The following is a 19,058-nucleotide window of genomic DNA, read 5'->3' as shown; positions in this document are numbered from 1 at the left end:
AGGCTAAAAAGAATTTAATAAGTGACAGCTGGCTGCCTTGCACTTGCTAGCCATAGCATGCTTCAATACCAGCCTTTCCCCATTGGTTCGAACATAGTCAGGGTCTGTACAGGTGCTTTCCTCAGGGGTTTATTATCAGCATCAATCGTGAAGCCCTATAGTCAAGTAAATACACAATGCCCTGCCAATCCCCTGCCATCTCAAAGGGAGTGTAAAACCTGAGCAGTTTCGTCCTCTCAAAAAATAAGTAAATCCCTACCCGAAAACTAAAACTTAAAGAAAAAAGAAGGATCTTCCCAGAACTGTGCGAGCTCAAAACATGGCCGTTGCCATCCATTTTCTCAATTACTGTCAGTGTGCAAAAGGCACGCAGTGCTTTGTGGTAGCCCAGGCAGATGCATCATCTTTGTGCTCGGTAGGAGAGGGAGCTGAGGTGCAGTGGAGCCGCTCCCAGCAGGTGTGCAAGCCAATTGAGTTTAATTAGAAACATCCTGCTGAAAATGTAAATGTTTTACAAGCGCATCATCCCCATCAGGGGCTGCCGCTGGAGCCTGTGTTTTGCCAAGGCTCTGACACACCAACAGCTGCTGATGCCCCTCTTCCTTGTTCGCTGCAGCACTGCCTGAGCACATAGGCAGTGGATTTATGTCATGCCCCTGCATGGCACGTCTTTTCCACACCACTGCCTCCCTGGGCATCTCAAAGACACTAGGCTGGTTCATCTGCCATCACAGTGCCTTCTCCTGCTGGCGCAGAGGCAGACCCACCTCAGTAAAGCAAAAGGGCTTTGTGAGTCACAGGAATGGGTGCAATGCTCGGGTCTGTGCCGCTGTCTACCTGTCCCCTCCACTCCATATGGATTTTAAAAACTTGATAGTGTTTGTGATTGTTTGGGTTTTTTCTTTTGCTTCAGTCTGTGAGCAGCACTGAATAGTCTCTGATGTCCGTGTCTCCATGTGCTTGCAGGAGTTAACCAGTTCATTATATTCAGTCAGTTGAGTTTTTCCACTCTTCTTCTGAAAATGATGAACAATTGATTTTACCTTCTTTCTTGATGACCCAGTATTTTTCCTCTGCCAGTTCTCAAGAAAATTCTCCTCCAAATGTGAAAGCTGTCATTAGACCAGCGCCAAGCTACGCAACCGTGGTGTAACGTGAAATAACTGGTCTGTAGTGCAGGCAGCTGTGCTTCTATCTGAGTAACAGATACTCTACAGATGTCAGTTCATATCAGATTTGGATTGCTGACCATTAGAAGGCACCCATTGGTTCTGGAGAGGCTGCAGCCATTCTTTCCATTCTGTTCATGTAAGTGATGGGCTTGTGAAGCCATGCCTCCAAAAGGAGATGCGCAGATGTTTTAGGAAACCCTGGTCATGATTTCTGTAGATAATAGACTGCCTAGAGTCAGTATTTTAGCTATAGGTTTAGCTGTGCCTTGCCACATGTGGCTTAGACAGCACTGTACTGCTTTAGCATCTGTCAGAGTTCATATCTAGCCATGTACCTGCCAAATGGTGGTTTCTGTGGTGCTTTATGAGGGATGAGAGCTTCTCCAAACAGTGTAGTGTGGCAAGATAGTTCCACTGCTGGACCAGTTTTGTACAAGTCACGTGTGCAAAGATTTATGTAAGAATAACTTCTTCTATACCTATGATTCTATGATTACTTACAAATCTAAATAGCAAATATTAGAGTATAAAGCTGAGTACCTTAATGGCATTCCAGCAAAAACAACTGCTGTTATATTTCAGTTAAGTAGTTTGAGCTCAGGTTTCCGTCTTTAAAAGAGCACTGTATCATATTAGACATCTAACCAGCTACAGAACTACAGCCAGATCTGGACAAAATCTGCTCATGGCTTGGATGAGGAACAGTTCTTTTCATGCTTGACTTCAGAAAGATGGCTGCTGTAGTAGTGTCTGGTGTGCTTATTACATGACAATTAGCAGTTGTTTCTGACAGATGTCCACATCAAAAAGCACTGATTGTCTCTTGTTAGCAATTTCAGGGATGCTGTAATAAAGTAGCTCAGGCCGTTTCCGAGGGACATTGTCCTGTGCACCAAAAGCACAGCCTCGCTGCCTAGGTTAACAGCAGGGAAGGTCAGATTGCAAACCATTATAGCAGAGAATCGATGTGAAAGTTTAAGTCATTTCTGGCCATACAGAAATAAAAATTGCATTTTTTTGCTGGATACATCTCTTAGCCAGGATAGTTAAACCTGCTGAATTTCAGCATGTTGTTTAATAATGAACCATTTAAACAGTGAAACGGTAGACAGTATGCATACAGACGGTGGTGGTATTGCCCGTCTGGGGCTGGATGGCACAGTAAGAGGCAAGAGAGGAGAAAGGAGAGATTTGTAAAGAGGGGGACAGTGACAGAGCAGCACCTCACGTGGCTATGTTCTCATGAACAGAGTTCACAACTTCTCTTATTGCACAGCTATAGTGCATCCCAAAGCTTCTTAAAACCTTGCAGCCAAAATAGTTATATCATTCAGATAAGCCAGGGGAAAAATATCTGTTCTGCATTAGTACTGAAAAGAATGCAGTGCAAACTGTGACCTAAATGAATTTCTCTGCCTGTGATCCAGAAGCCTGTCTTTTAAACCTTCCCATCATGCAGCCCACTGCAGTTAAAAGGAGGGCTTTTTGCCCTGAGGTATGGCTGCACAACGATAACGCCATGGCTGGCAGTGTGAGTTTGAAACATTTGCTAACAGGCAAAGGTCTGTGGGAGCAGACATGAGACTAGCAGGTGGGATTTGATAGCAGAGTCTGTGCAGCTGCCAAAAAATCACAACCCAGATGCTGGAACTGAACACATGCTGCCTGATAGGGCTGGTGTTCTGGGGAAAGAAGCAAGGCTGCAAGTGTCTGCCAGTGAGACCAATTTGATTCTGTTTCCAGTGCTGCCTCACCTAGTCCTTCTCTTGTGCTTAGACAGGTCACAGTGTCTCCTGTTCTTAAGTGACTGTCTGGACATGGAGATGTACAGCTCTTTTTCATTATCATGCCTCCAAAAAGTGGCTTACCAAATCAGACTCCTTTTTCCCTCTCCAGAAACTTGCTTAAATCCCCTGCTTACCATCTGCATTTCCCTCTCTCTCTCTTTCTTCTTGGCAGGAGCTGCCAACTCTCAGCTCCCTATTCTTCTCACACATTCATTCTGCAAGGTACATTTCCACTCTTGCTCCTCAGATCACACTCTTCCCAAGACACTGATCTTCCTTACTTCTTCTTCCATCCTTGCTCCGTAGCTCTCTGAAAAGCACCAGCAGAGAGAGTGTGAATGCACTGAAACTAAAGCAAAGCAGCAGCCCAGTCATCTTTTACCTACAACCAGCCTGATCAATAGGAAGCTAGGACCAGCAGCGTGTCCATCCAGTAAGGGCACCCACGGACTGATCAGAGACTAACATGCTCACATACCTATTGGTATGAAGGAGCTGAGCAAGGCCAGCAGCTTGCAAACCAGGCTAAGCACTTCACCCTTTCTGCCCAAAGGAGGAATTTCCTAAAAATACATGTCCTGACATACCGCTGAGCCACATGGCACAGTGAGTGCAGTCCTATTTTCAGCCTGCTCTGCAGGGTGACATAGCTAGTTACACCTCCTCCCAGAAATGGCACGTCAGCGGTGCAACACTTGCTGGTGGACCATCAGCAGGACTCCTGTGGGACACTGCTGTCCACTGGAATTCCCTGACAAGCGATGGCATGCTCCTCACACACAGATCAGTGGTTGCAGGAAGCATCCCCAGGCATGCTGAGTGTTCTCAGGACAGCTGCCTCCTGCCTGTCCTACAGCAGTGGTACTGTGCAGGTCACAGGGAGGTGGGATGCTGGGCTAGGAAGGAGAGTGAGAGGAGCCGTGGTCACTGCTTCTTCTTGTCTGGCCCGAGAGGAGCTCTCCCAGTGCATGCTATGCCTGCCTGACATCCGCCTTTTGTAGCTTCACCAAGCATTACTGGGGGTGAAGCAATAATATTTGGCCTCGGAGATGGTCGGTAGCATCCTTCCAAACCATGGCTGATTAGCAGATTCTGTTTTCCCAACTCTGAGGCTTATTGCAGAATCCCAGGAATGTTCCTGTTCTCCAGATATCCCAAAATAACTGCTCTGCACTCTCCTTGGGGAAAAGCAATCCTTAGAGCAGTGTCTTAACTTAGTTTTCTGTTGAAGCAGCTGAGTTTGAGGGAGAGAACTTGTCTTTGTGTTTGGCCACTGTGGCTCCCGCAGCATAAGGGAGCATTTTGGACACTCATATTAATAAGTTTGTGTGTCAGCTCACTCACTGTCCAAGGAATTGTGAGCACTTTGTTCTCCTTGTTTCTGTTTGCTGCTGAAGAAAGCTTCCTCCTCCCTGCATATCCAATGGTTAACTGGCAGCTTCAGCAGCTGAGCCACTGGAGCAAACCCCTGTCTGTGCAGCAGGATCCTGGCCCCCAGCACCACTTAACAGAGCTGTTTTGCACTCCTGTTGCCTGCTCCCTTTCTCCACAGTTGCCAGGCTTCCTCCATCCTGAGGAGTTACTGCAGCCATCACAAAGTGATAAGTGGTTCTCTGAAGGCCAAGCCATCACTTAGACACACTGAGTAGCCATTTCCTCTCCTGGGGGAACTGCGCATTTCCCTCATCAGGTTGCTGGAAGGAGCAAAAGTGATCCACTCTACAAGCACAGAGATGTCAGCAAAGGCCCATTAGCGGGAGAGCTGATGTTCTGCTTCCCAGAGGTGAATTAGTCTGGTTCCAGGGAATCTGTAGCTCCTGTTTATCTGTGGCAGTCACTTGTGTTCCTTTGTTGGGGCTCATTATTCTCCATGTCCCTAAGGTGCTCATTACTGCATTAGTCAAGGTGAGTTTGTGTATCATCTTTGGAAACCACAATGAATTTCTGAAAGACAGGTCTCAACAGTTTTTCACTGATCCTGTCTCTTAAATGTGTGCAGCATTTTATGGAAGACCCTGAATGTTTCTGGAATCCCTTGAGTGGTTCATTCACCTCTGGAGAACAAGACTTGCATCCAGACCTCAAGATGTTGTCCTTGGCCAGATCTCTCTCTGTAGCCTATTATGTGGTGGATGCCTTTCTGCAGAGCTCCATCCTGACCTTCCAGAAGATGATTAGCTTTCACTGCCATAGAATCATAGAATTGAGTCAGAAGAGGTACTTAAAGGCTGTCTAGTCTAGCTCTTCTTCAGTGAGCACAGACATTTACAGCTAGCTGTGGTTTTCCATCCACAGCCATCTAGAGACCATGTAGCTCTTCTAGTCAGTATTGTCCTTACACTGTTCTTTGCTGTGAGATCAAGTTAAAGCCTAGAAATCGTAGGAATCAAGTTCCTTGTCTACGGATGAACTCAAAAATTATGGTTTGGAAGGTGCTTGGGGAACTATCAGGAGGAAGAAGGGGTGGAATTATGCTTCAACCTTCAAACACTGTTTTTCACAAACCAGGAAACCAGTTATAATTAGTTTAACTTCTGTGCTATTTAGCTGCCTGTTATCACACCAAAGACAGAAGAGAGTGATAGACTGTAGTACTCCAGTATATAAAATAGCATGTAGTACAGTCACAGAATGTATTTCCTGCTGGCAGATAAGACACAGCTCACAAAGTGGGACAGGAGCTAGCAGGCATCCCAGGTTTTCAGCAGACTGTCCCCCTACACTGAGCTGACCACAGTCAAGAAGGAAGCAGAAGCTCCTTCTTGCCAAACAAGTGTCACTGGAACTTAAATTTACGTTACGTGTAATACTTAGCAAAAGGCTTTGATAGTTTATCTTCTCACTGAGTTTTTTCACTCAGTTCTCTTTTGAACATGTAGCAGAAAACACAGCTCACCGTAATACAGTAATATCTCTTTGGAAGGTCACAATTTTTGAGACACTTTGGGTTCAAGTGGCAGGCGGACGTGCTGCTGGTTGGGTGGGAGGCACTGGGGTGGCTGGGGACATTGGGTTCTGACACAGAGCAGCACACTCCTGCCCAGCTGTGGGCTTGGATCAGCCGAGGTCTCACTTCACCCTTCCCTGGAGACATGCTAAGCTCAGTGCTTGCTCTGACAGTTAGTTCAGGCAAACTCTTTTGAGGAATTGAGCTTCGCAGGGACCCACAGCAGAATGGAAGCTGCTGCGTAGGGCCTGTCCGTGACTTGTGTTCAGGCAAGATTTGTTCTGTCCAGAGAGGCAAGCATAACAGGCATGGGAACAGAACACAGGCACCTGCTTGCTGTCAAATAGAGGTACAGGATCACTCCCCTCGGGGGGAAGGTGTGCTCAGTTGTTGCCCTAATTTCTTTAAAATCTCTGCTAGAAGTTATTGCATGCACCCCGGTCACAGGAGAGGCAAGTTCTGTCCCCTCCTCAGTCTGAGAACATTAAAGCTTGGGACTTCTGCCTCTCAAAATTAGAAGCTTGTCTCCATTCTCAGAAGTGTTTCTGAGTATTGTCAAATTACTTGGCTTGAAATGCATTAGTAGCAATGAACTAGAAGCAGTCTAGAGCAACTGCTTTCTTGTCAGGTGCTGTAGCCAGCAAGTTACCTTCTGTCAGCTTCCTGCACACGTATCTTGTGCCTTTTCTTTCTTTGATGAGGCTGACTGAGATAGGTGGTGCACGTTTTGAAATACTTGGATATACGTAGGCTGAGTCTTACTGCCTTCTGCAGGGCTTTCTGCCAAGGAAGTGGGGTATCACTATACACTGAGGAACAAAGTTGGGACCTTAAATTATGAATTACTTGTTATAAATTGCTATCAGTTATTAGGTTTGGACCTTCTTCTAGTACATATTCTTGCAGACAGCACTGTGAGGTGGAGTCCTCAAGTCCTAGCTGACGCTACTTTGTGCTCTACTGCAGCATTACTATGACAACTGCTGTGATCAGGGCTTGGAGAAGTCTTGCCTTCTGTAGGAAAAGAGCGTGTGAAACAAATCTGCACTCTGTTAGTCTCAAGCATGTGGTCAGGACTTCCTGCTAGATTTCATGGCAGCTGCTTCATCTCTGTGTAGGTTTCTCCAAAGGAAGAACTATCTAGAGAATATTCACATGCAGCAAACAATTCTTTGAATGATGCTTAAGTGATGACAGTCCAACAAGGCAGAAAAACATTACTGTCTTCATGCTTCCTAGGTTTATATGAGCCTCCCTGTGAAGAGATCAGAGCCTCCTGGTTTGAAATGCTGCCTTAGGGTTTGCTTTTTATGTCAATAAATGTTTTATCACATCTAAGCTTCAAGCGCAGTACAAACATCCCTGCTAACATTTGATGAACCTAAATAGAGGCGGCCAGCCTGAGCAACAGGCAGCATGTAATGTGGCACTGTGCTTCCCTCCTGCATGGGTTGGGGGCTTGCCGTGGCCTTGCTGAGGGGCCCTGTGCACGGCTTTCTCCTCACAGTCATGCAGTGACTTGAAAAACAACATGGGCAAGCTAAGGAAGGGCATGTTCCTCTCTTCACATTGTCATCTCCTTGTATCTTCTCTGACTTTCATTCCTTTTTGTCTCCCTGGTGATGTTGCCCTGCCAATATCAGTACTACCTCTATATGGTTGGTTAGGCCTGTCTGATGGGCCTGAGAAATATCTGCCTTCATTTGGCCTGGGCTGTCCCTCCTGATGCCTCTTGCAGTCTCATCTCTTCTCCGGGGTCACCCTCTTCCACAGCACACAACAGGGCTGAAGGGAGGTTTGGGCAGCAAGCAGCTGCCCGGCTGCCCTTGGTCAGATCTCCTGAGTTGAACCCACAGACAGTGCATGAGTGCATGACTCTGCATGAGTGCATGGCGTAAACTCTGGTATCTGCTTTTCCCAGTGCTGACCAGCCCTCCTCCCCCAGTGTTTCTTCGTTCTTCCATTCCGCATGCCATGTTTTGCCATGACCCGGCCTGCCTCCATCCCCTCCTCTGTGTGACAACAACAAAGCACTTCAGCATCACTGACTGACAGGGGACGCAGTGGCTTCAGTGAGGGAGTCGGAGAGAGGGAAAGGCAGAGCAGAAAAGGCTGCACTCAACAAAAGAGATGGCAGAGGCACTGGAAGAAGAGCTTCTTCCTCAGGATTTGAATCTGGTCACCCTTTGTCACACAGCAAATTAAGATGTATTTGGTAATTCAGTGCATTTGGTGAGCGACCCTGACTGCTCGCACAGCTCCATGTATTCCTACAGTGTGTTTTCAGAGAATAAAGCTTAAATTTACAGCTCAGATTCACCACAGCCTGCACTGAATCAGCAAAATGGATGGTAGCTCCCCTGCACGCTGCCAGCCCCTCTGCAACTAAGTGACAGCGTAACAGAAACTCGCTCTGCTGCTCACAGCTGAGAAGAAAAAAATGCTGGCTCCTCAGAAATGCAGAGATGGTGAATGCAGGGAGAAAGGATGAGGAGAAATCAGCTGGTTGCATGTCTGCTTGTGTTCTGGGAGACCCAAGGTTTTCAGAGTTAATCTCTGTCATTTTCTGAACGGATCGACTGATATTTCATGGTTTATGCAACGTGTTTTGCTTTCAACTTACTCCAATTGCTAAATAATTACAGAAGTGTCTATAGCCCCGTAGCAGTGCATGTTTTTCCTTTACGTGAGGCTGTTATCACCAAGTGCCAAATGCATCTTGAAAGGCTCTTTGTGGGCATCTCCTGAGTAAGCATACTTTTGAGTGAGCCCTTTTCTCCAGCATGCCCTGGTCTTGCCAGCTGCTAATTGCCCTCATAGTAACCACTACTGACATGTCCATATTACAGACTGTAGTAGACAGTCTGTAGGAAGAATACCCCATGTACCGTGAAATCCATTAACTAGCGCACTAGCAGTACCCAGCAGCAAAGTCTGCAAAATCTGATTTACTCTGGTAGCTTCTTAGCATATTTAGACAATAATGGACCAGAATGCTCTGCTCAGTTGAGAAAAGCAGCAGAGACGATCTAACTTTGGAGTTTGATGCTCATGAAAAAGAGAGAAATTGCATTCAAAGTAATTAGTAAAACCGGTATGTAAAGGACAGTGTAGTCCTCCTATGCAAATGGTCCAAAAAAAGAGATAACCGTGCCAGCAAAGCAAAGAGCAGCCTTCTTGGAATGAAAAAAAAATGCCTTTCTGGACTTCTTTTTCCAGTGCAATCCACAAAGGAAAGAACAAATAAATCTGTGCCACCTTAGTGGAAGGAGAAATGCTGCCAAGACGTGAGAGAACTCCCTGCTGCTCATCAGGTGTTTGAGCTAAACATTTGCAAAGGAAGTTTTGACTTTCGTTACTAAAAATAAAGTCCTCCTTGTGCGTGAGGCTTGTTTTGTGGTCTTCCACAGTGTCTGTTCTGAACTATTTTGTGGGAATTTTACAAGCTAAAGGCTTGTTAGGAGGTTTCTTAAAAACTCTTTAAGAAAATAAAGGCACTGGTCTAGAACTGCAAGACCTAATGCATTAGGACTTCACGTGGGACTTTTGCTCACTTTATTAATAGAAATTGAAAACAACTCACAGTTCTGCTCATTTGACTTAAATTGAAATATTGGTCTCCTCACTCAAGCATCGATTGCTGAGTGAGTATTGCGTCACTGAGGGCAAGGGAGTCGAGCCCAGCATCTTTATATGCGGTTTATTTTGTGTTTGGCTTGGGTGCAGCTGAGGTCTGCAATACCTCTGGAAAAGCTTCCCAGAAGCACCTCTCCTGTCATGAGATTCAAAGAATTAATGTAGGCATCCAGCTACCAGTGTAAGGCACCCTAAATCAGCTGACTAGATTTGCTGTCCCCTCTCTGCCTTCAGACTGTACCAGTTTCATTTGCCATCGCCGTTCACTACAGATGAATTTTCTCCAGTGCCAGCTTTTAGTCTGACTTGAAAGCACAACCTTCACTACTCTGCCTCTTGTTTACAAGATTTGAAGCGTATCTTCAGACCTAAGGAAGAAAATAAATTAATTTAATCTGCACATGTTGCCCTCAGGCCTCCTTGAGTGAATTAGCATTCAAGCTCTGTACAGCTACATTAATGCACCTAGCACATGAAACGCCTATGTGTGGTTAGCAGAGGACTGGTGCGAGGCCTGCCAACGTGCCGCCTACAGGAGCTCAAAAGCAAAGTAATTGCCACACACCCTTTTGGGACGGTTGTTTTGTTTGTTTGTTTAAATTATTTTTAGTTGGTTGGGCTTTTTTTGGTACTTACGCTATGGTTGAGTTTAAAAAGAAGCTGATCCTCATTGCCCCTGAGGGCCTGACACAGTGCTGCTAGCACTGACGGAGAAGACCGTGCTTAGAGCTGCTCGCCAGCTTAGGGAGGAAAATAACTGGGCAAAACCAGAAGTGCCGGTGATAGCCAGGAGGTGGCAGAGGAGCCGGGCCACTTTGAATGCTGGTTTCTGCATTCGTTTGGCAAAATCACAAATACAGACCTAAGAAAGACAACAGAACCCAGCCCCATCCTCCCTCTCCAAGAATATGGGGATGGATGAAACCCTTAATCACTTTCCTGCTTGTATTTGTACTAATTGCTCATCTTCCTGAGGTCTGACTTTATGAAATTATGCATGCACACCAAGCAGATGAGTTTCCATAGAAACTCAGGAACTGAACTTTCATTAGAAGAATCTTGTAAAAAAAATATCTTCCAGATAAAAATGCAAATTGCCTGTCAGTGGGTGGCTTTCTGAATTTATATATATATATTATTTTCTTTTGCACTGTAGGCAGATTCCAGCTGGACCTACATAGCAACAACATGCAGGCATTGTTTATAGCAAGCCAGACTCCATGGGGAAATAAGAAATTCAGTAGCAAGGAGAAGCTCTCAAGTGCAAATACCTTGGGGAAACAAAAGCTGAAGTGCTCAGTGCTGCATGTTAGTGAGGCCTGGGGATGGTGCAGCCTCCAGCTCTCACAGTGCTGGTGACTTACAAGGTGCAGGGGGTAGGGAGAAGGAGGGAAGAAACCCAAATGAAGAAACTTTCTTGCAAACAGAGTTAATGATGTTCAGTCTGTGCTTTAAACACCTGACAGCATCTGCCCGTTCACTTAAACCTCATGGGAAAGGCTGACAGTGTCTGCTGTTGTTCACTTTGGGCGAAGGAATAGATCTGAATTCTGTGGTTTGGCACCTTTTGCAGCCTGAGCTGAGGAGCAGCCTGACTTCTTGGGGTGAAGGCTTGGGCAGTCTTTGGCACAACCATTTGTGCATGTCAGCAAGCAGGCACATTTAGCTCCATTAGCAAAAGTTACCTCCTGTCAATGGGCGTCCTTCCATTGGTTTTGGAAAGCCTCAGACCACCCTCTCTGCAGAATTTTTGGAAGCCAGACTGGCATTCTTGAAAGCCCTGAATACCAACGTGCAAACATTCACGCGCTCTGTGCTGGCTGTTGGGCTGTGCTTCAACATCATCCCAAGGTGAACACGGTGCCTGGGGTTTGCATACAGCTCTTTCCTCCAGTGCTGCAGGGACCACTGGATGAAGAGATCTGTCCTGCTCCAACGCAGCCAAAATAAGATGCAGAGTCCACACTGGGGAGACATAGAAGGAGCCTCACTGGCCTCTGCTTCCAGTCCACCATGGACACTGGAGTGCACAAGGGCACCGAGCTGCATGAGCACTGAAGGAGTTTTACGAGGAGGTGGATTTCATTCTGGCATTGCTGAGAGGCGCGAGATGTCAGACAGGGAGGGAATTCCCCTCCTCGTTTGAGAAGGATGACAGGCAGCAGCTGCATGGGCTCGCAGCTGGTGGGTCGGCAGGGCTGCGGCCCTCTGGGAGCGAGGGGAGGCTGTGGCAGGCCCAAAGGGCTTGGGCTGCTCAGTGTCAGGGTGAGGAGAGCAGCAGGGCCCTGGCCACCAGAGAGCAGAAGCAGCTCTGCTCAGTCAGTGCAACGGGAAGAGCTTTTAGGAAGAGTGGTTTTGTGGTTGAGGACAAACATGAGCTGAGATAGTTCCCATCCATTCTTGGCTCTGCAGCAGACTTTCTATGGCCACATTACTTGCCAATGAGGTAAAAAAAGGTTACCTCGTTATCACTGTCAAGCAGGTGACTCAAATTATATTTGAACAAACTCCTTCCAGTCTGTCGTTACATGCCAATGGTCATTTCCAGGCAGTTACCTCCAGGGGAACCAACCTGTCCCATGGGAGCATCTCCGTGCTGCCTCTGTGTGCTTGCAAGAGAATTCAGACCATGGCCTCACTGTTTTCCACCAGAGGGAGAAATCTGAAGGGAAAACATCTCCACTGAATCCCTAAATTGAGATTTGGTCTGAACTGGATATTCAAGTCAAAGTTATGTGCCAGAAAGAGGCAGTGAAACTTGCTGTTGCGCTGCATATACTTGATTAAACATGTGTTTCTTAATTCTTCTCTCTGGTGAAGTGGTGTGCTTCTGTCCGTATTAGTGCTATGACTGACTAGCAAGCCTTATTCATGCTGATGTACTTTGCATCTACTGGCACTTTTTGAAAAGCAAACAAAACTAGACAAAAATCTTCACTGATTCTGCAAGTACCAACATTCTTTCATCAGAAATTTAGTTTGGGTTCTAGTTGAGAGACTTTTGGGGTTTTTTATATCTCAAAAGGTAAGTAGTCCCATTAAGGACAGAGCATATGCTTCTTTTTACGTATGTATGACTGACTGTGTCCACATACTGCTTAGTCTCAGGAAAAGCACAAAGTCAGGCAGTCAGCTCCCTTTACAACATTTCTGCGTTTGCTAAATGAAATTATACTTTTGTACGAAAAAGATTCCCAATACCAATATTTTTAAGCACTCCCTACCTGAAGCTGCCCAGAACATCACCTCTTAGTGGTTATGGCATCTGTAAGCTTGGTGCTGCAGCACCTGATCTTAGTGAGATCTTGGCAGGCAATATGAAAGTGCTGGCAGCTTCTTCCACAGGCCACATCTGGGTGGGACTGGTGAGACATCCATCCTGGTGTGCGCATCTTGAGGAGGGAGCAGAAGAACGCCACTCACACACTGTGGCATGCAAAGCCCACGTGACCATCTGGTCTCAGTGTGGCTGACTGCTGTTTAATTAAAAGGGAGCCTGGCTCGTTAGATGCTCTGTGGGTTCAGACGCATCTATGAGAGCCCTATAGGAAAACGTGTTCTTCCTACCACTTCTTTCATCCTTTACCTCCTGTTCCTTCCAGATGGTTACACCCACTTGTGTCTTTTCTTACCCTAAGGACAGCTTTTTAAACAAGGTTCCTCTGTCCTTCTCCCCCACGCTGCTTTAGGCTCTGTATTGGAGTGCCACTAGTGGAAGGACAGAGACTCCAGTGGTGCTACAGCCTGCCCCTGGATGGGGCCTCATTCTTCTAGCCCCCTTTGTCCTGAGGAAAGAACTTTTTATATGGTTAGGCCGTGGGAGCTGAGGGACTGAGATGCTTAAATGGCCTGTAGCCTTTCCCACTTAGTATTGTGCTGGATATCAGTATACCGTACGCTCTCCCAGTAACACAGCAGGAGTGCTTGCAGGGCCGGATGCATCTCTGCTTAGTCTTCACAACTGTTGTTTTAAATTATGGAATCAAAAGGATGACCATCACAAAAAGCAGAACTTAAAAGCTGGTTGCTTCCCTCATTTCTCCTACAGTGGTGGGAGGTCTTCAGATGGCAGGGTGCTTGCATGCGCGGGACTGCTTGGCTTGCTGGGAGCTTGGGTTCTTCCTGCACCAGTGCTGTTGCTAACCACTTGTCTCTTGTTTGTTGGCAGGGCTTGGTGCTGAACAGACTTGAGCGGAGGGAGTTGGCTCAGAAGGTCCTCAGAGACGCCATCAGGATCCAGAACACCAGCCACAGGGCCTGGAACAGCCTAGGGGAGGTCTTGCAAGCTCAGGGGAAAAACGAAGCAGCTGTCGAATGCTTTCTCACTGCTCTGGATCTTGAAGCCAGCAGTCCTGTCATCCCGTTCACTGTAATACCCAGGGAGCTCTGAAGTGTCTTCATTCCTTGGGCAAACACTGAATAAAAAAACAAAAAGACTTGCAGAGAAGAGACTGGATTCAACAGAAAGGCAATTGTAACCTTGGATTGAGCAAAATAGTTCTAATATGTGGCTCAGGGGAACATGCTTAGCTGAGAGGAGCCTAACAGCAGAGGAATTTGCAAGAGGCAAAGAGAGATAGTGCCTTTTTTTTCTTCACAGATGCCTGGTTAACCCCCTGTTCAAGTTAATAGCAAGATTATTGCAACCAAAAATGTTGGTTCAAGCTGATTGACTGTAGAATATCTCGTGCTGAAGTACAGTTGTTCAAAGCACTCGCACCTTTCAGTTTTCATTAAGGATAAAATCCCAAATCCAAAGATAAAACCTCCAAGCCCTGAGCTAAAGCCCAGACCAGCTCTGAGCAGGACTAAGTGCACCAATGGATGTACCAAGGTTTATTTAAGCACGTGGCTGCCTCTGCACAGATCTGGCAGAATAGGAATGACTAGGAATGATTTAATGACAATTAAATCATAGAGGCACACAGTATATACCACTTACAAAATTATTTCAGCTGTTCTGATGGTCTTTCTTCCTGCCTTGCTCCCATATACTGTATATACTCAGTATATATTTAGTGTGGCATTTGCCTAGATCAATTTAAATTAAAGATGCCTTTTTTTTGTTTTGTTTTGTTTATGAAGCTGCTATAGTAACACAGTTCACAAAAGCAGAAAGACCAAAGACCCAGTTGGTTCACATTTGTCCTAGTGTTAAAAGCATGTATGTATCTCCAATTACATATTCATTGAAAGGCCTCTCTTGAAGTATCGTAACTATAAACTCTCTGAGCTTCATTGTTGTTAATCACCTATTCCATCACTTTTAGTGAGGAATGAAGTGATTACCAACGTTTAGTGCCTGCAGTTTGTGCTCTGCTGCAGTACTGTCCCTGGCACTATACACATTCATATCTGCCTCTTCATGATATAAAAGGCAGCAGCAGTCTGTTCAGGTGAAGCACGCTGAAGGCAGCGTGCATATATGAAGAACTGCTTTTCTTCTACAACCAAATGCTTGGATTTTCCGCAAGCATTTCACATCAGAGGCAGGGATCTGCACCTTCAGCTGGGCGGGCTGCTGCTGAGCACCGTGTCGGATGAAAGAGTGATCTTAGAGCTGTCTGAAGAGCTCCTAATCCATCTGCACGGCCGGGCTGCGAGGCAGCTGCCTCACCTCACACTAAGCCGATCCAATCCGCACAGCCCTGTGTGACAGGCCTGTGGCCCTGCACAGCACACACGTGCCAACCCCACAGTGAAGAGGACGTGGAAATGAGCTGTGGGTGCTTTTCTACGCAAACAGCTGGGGCCATGTGCCCGTTTCTGACCAAAGAATGTTTGTGACTTTTTCTTAAGTGGGTTTGCACTGAAACGTGCTGCATACTGTAGTTCCGTCCATTATTGTGGTTCTTTCCAGAAATCAATATATCTTCAGGCAGCAAATGAACATGAGTTACTCTTCCAAGTCCCCGAGGCTCAGGAGCAAACCTGACATCAGCCATTTTTACAGTCATTTTGGAGCCGTGTTACCCAGCCACATCACTTGTCTCCAGTAGCACCAGCAGCAGAGGAAGGAGTAGGTGTTGAAGTACCACATTGAATGGGTTTGTGAAGCCAGAAAGACACAGCAGGGACCCATTTTGCTGTGAAGGATGCTTTGAAGTTGACTTTGTGCTACAGGTAGGAAAAGGGGACGCCATTGTTGACATGGCATGTAATTTATTATCCAGGCATTTTAAACCCAGTTCCGCTGCTCGAAGCAGTCTGACAGTTGGTTTCAGTAGATATATATAGATTGCTGTTATACTCTGATACTTGTTCTGGTCCGCAAGCACAGTTCCAGCATGGGAGTGAGCCTTCTGTATAGCACAGAGTCACTGTGGTCTGACATCACCGCTCTGCTCTGCAACATCTGTCTGTCAGACACTGCCATAGTAACGTCTGTGTACCAGACAGCCATTTGAGTACATGCTGTGCGTGTCTCTGTGACCGAGGAGCTGTTTGCAGAGGTCTGCAATGCGGCCGGTCCAAGCCCTGGCAGGAGGTACCCATTATCCCAGCAGCAGCTGAGAAGCAAACTCACAGACCCTGTTACTGCTGCATGCATGGCTTCCATGCAGCCACCAGTATCATGTACCTTACCACCATAGGAAGCTTTAGTTCTATGATACTCAGCTCCACAGCAGTCACCTTCCCTGAACAGCTGTGTGGTGTGCATCAGCCATTGGAACTGCAGTGCTGAGAGGCTCTGCTGCAGGTGTGGTGAAGAGGACGTAGCTCCCATCAGCAGCATTAAGAGGCATGCTGTTCAGCACAACACAGCCCCCGCGTCAACTGCAGGCAAAGTTCTGCCTCACTGCTGTGCTTGGACTCAGCCCCAAGATTTGCTGGGCCCTTCCCAGAGGGTACGAAGTTCACTGGAACTGTGTTGACATTGCTGGTACATTTCTGTATACTTCTTAATACTTAGATGGTTTGAGCTTGAGATCATGCTGACCTGAGATGCTCTGCGCAGGGCAGGAAAGAGGAGGGTATATACAGACTTGCAAGTGTTGTCAGATAGATCCTGTATTTGTTCTTTGCTCATACTTCCAGGTACTGAAAAACAAAGACTACAAACAAGCCTATGTATTGGAGTATTTATTTAGACAGCAACATTGGTATATCAAATAGATCCACTTCTCTGAGGTGATGAAATTATACTCCTCTGCGCAGCAGGAAACCCAGCATCTTACTGCTTAGGGTTTTAGACTAAGCACATGAGGCTTACATCCCACCCCTCATCTGAATATTGCAGATGATTATAAATAATGGAAGTTTAGGGAACAAGGGAAGTACTGATTCTGGAGCCTTAGCACCAACTGGAGTCCAACAGTTTTCCCTTTAGTTTGTAAGGAGGAGTGTAATCATTGCCTGAGGGGAGCAGGTAGATCCCAATCCCTTTCCCTCCACCATGAGGTTTCTTTCCTTGGAGTCGGCAGGGTGCACACAATAGGAAGAGAAATAGCTCCTGTTTTTCTGTTTCACAGTGAAGGAGCAGTAGTTGCCGTTGCCTTTAATCAACAAGGGTTGCATCTGGTCACAAAAAGGAATCTACCTGCAGGCAGATGGAAGGAGAAGCCCCCCAGGCAAGGAGCAGCCCCCCACCTTGGCCCCCATAAGCTGACACCAGTCGGTGTTGGTTGTGAGAATTCCTCCAGCGGAGGCCCTGCCCACCGGCGTGCTCACTGTGCACATTGTGGCAGCACTGCCATATTCCTGCACTGCACGAGCACCCCAATCCGTTTCTATTGGTAACAGTTCATGCCACTGATTATCACAACGTTTCAGAAGTGCTAATTATCTTTTCTTGGTAATGACTAATAAATCCAAATGGAGAATAGTCCTGGAGGGTGTTTACTTTAAAATTCACTGGCTGAGAACCAAAGTAGGCACGGCACCAACTGCTGCAGCTTGAATTGCAGCTACTCTATCCCCAAGAAGTCCCATCTTTGGATATTTGGAGAGTCTTGGTAAAGGTGGAGTTTGGCTGTTTTACTTCATCTTAATGACAGCAGTGCAAGAAGCAGTCCTTTTCGGTGAGGTCGCTGCCATGATCTTTTTCCAACCAAACCAACTGAGATCTGATAGTTGCAATTCAGCCGAGGATGGCCAGGCTCCGCAGAGCAGCGGTAATTGCCTTTGGCTGCATTGTATTACAGGCACATGGGACAATTATGCAAGGAGTGGGTGTAGCTGCTACTCCTCTCCCTCCCGGTGCCCCTTTGCTTTTGCTGACTGAACCAATCAGCCACCCAGCCGTTCCCTCAGCCTGGCTGCAGGCGATGGTCTCTCTGCTGCTCGGTTGTTGTTTGGTTCTGCAGGATGTTAGCTCTTTCTCCCCCCAGAAACACACCAGTCTATCTAAAGCCGCTGACAGGGACCATTGCATGACACCATTGCAGAGCAGTGCTGCCCCAACAGCCTCTCTGACCGTGTGCACGGGGAGGCGCTCTTCCTTTGGCACTTAATGGGTGCTTCATTCTCAGCAGTGCCACCCGAATACTGTCAACACAGTTGTGGCCTTGTTTTTTTCCATGTAATCAAACAGTTGTTCTTGTTGTAAGATACTCTCATCAGATGAATAAAACTGATCCTGTGGAAAAAATAAATAAGCTGTTCTTTGTGCATAGTTCTTTCCTGCCGATTTCAGTACTTCTCATATACTCATGCCACTGCTATTTCAGGCCTTATGAAACAACTGCTTGTTTCATTAACTGGAACCTAGTGTGCCCAGCAAGTTACCAGTTGCAAAGGACATTTTGGCCTACACCTTGTAGTTCATGGGAAAGCCTAGAATGAGCATGCAAGTAGACTGCTTTCAGAGAGGAACAGAGCCAGGAAAAAGGACCAGTATGGCCTGAGTGTCGGAATTTATGCAGATTTAAGCGAGCATCATGTTTTTCTTGCATTTATTCCAGTAAAAAGAAACTCTTAACATGAAGGTCATATGCAAATACAACGCCGTCAAGTTTAGGGACTCACCTTACTTTGGTCATGATGTCATTAATCATCCTTTTGCTACAGTCAGTTACTCCTGTGGCTGTTCTGAAATAACTGTCTCCATTCAAGAGCTTCCAGAGCATTCACACATGGGCCTGTTGGGCGGGCTTCAAAGGGCCTTCTTAAAAAGCCAGAGCCTTGGTTTCATACCTGGATTAAGGAAGGGGATTTTGAAGAGCAGCTCTTCATAGCTGGCTGCTCCGGGTTCCAAGTGCATTCAGTACAACTCGAGCAGGACAAAGTTTCTCTACAGCAACAGCAGGGTTAAGCCCTTTGGTGACTGCGACAACGCTTCTACAAGCTGTAAACTGAAGCCATGGGTTCCAAGAGGTTTCCCCAAACCAGAAAGACCAACTCAGATACTATGCTGCAGTCCTACCTGGTACGGCCCTGGGCTGTTCAGCAGTTCCATGAGCAGCGAGGGAGGCGATGGGAAGCGCTGCTGCTGCCCAGATGCTCACTTGCATGGAAGCAGCAACATTGGCTCTGTGTTCAAACACATCCCTCAGGAGGTGCCACATCCTCCTCAGT

The 19,058-nt window shown here is 46.6% G+C and overlaps 1 protein-coding gene across 2 annotated transcripts in view; it reads left to right on the top strand.

The window, feature by feature from the left end:
* The window catches only part of TTC7A (tetratricopeptide repeat domain 7A), a 157,516-nt gene extending 139,422 nt beyond the window's left edge, over nt 1–18,094 (top strand). For both annotated transcript variants that reach the window (XM_072333365.1, XM_072333366.1), the window contains one exon: nt 13,711–18,094. In XM_072333365.1, the coding sequence (XP_072189466.1) occupies nt 13,711–13,932 (222 nt within the window). In that variant the 3' untranslated portion in view covers nt 13,933–18,094. The remainder of the gene's footprint in view (nt 1–13,710) is intronic.
* The last annotated feature ends 964 nt before the right edge of the window (nt 18,095–19,058 follow it).

This window comes from Excalfactoria chinensis, chromosome 3, assembly GCF_039878825.1.
Source record: "Excalfactoria chinensis isolate bCotChi1 chromosome 3, bCotChi1.hap2, whole genome shotgun sequence".
NCBI lineage: Eukaryota > Metazoa > Chordata > Aves > Galliformes > Phasianidae > Excalfactoria > Excalfactoria chinensis.
Note: the sequence above shows the minus strand (reverse complement) of the source record. Positions and strands in the feature narration are given on the sequence as shown.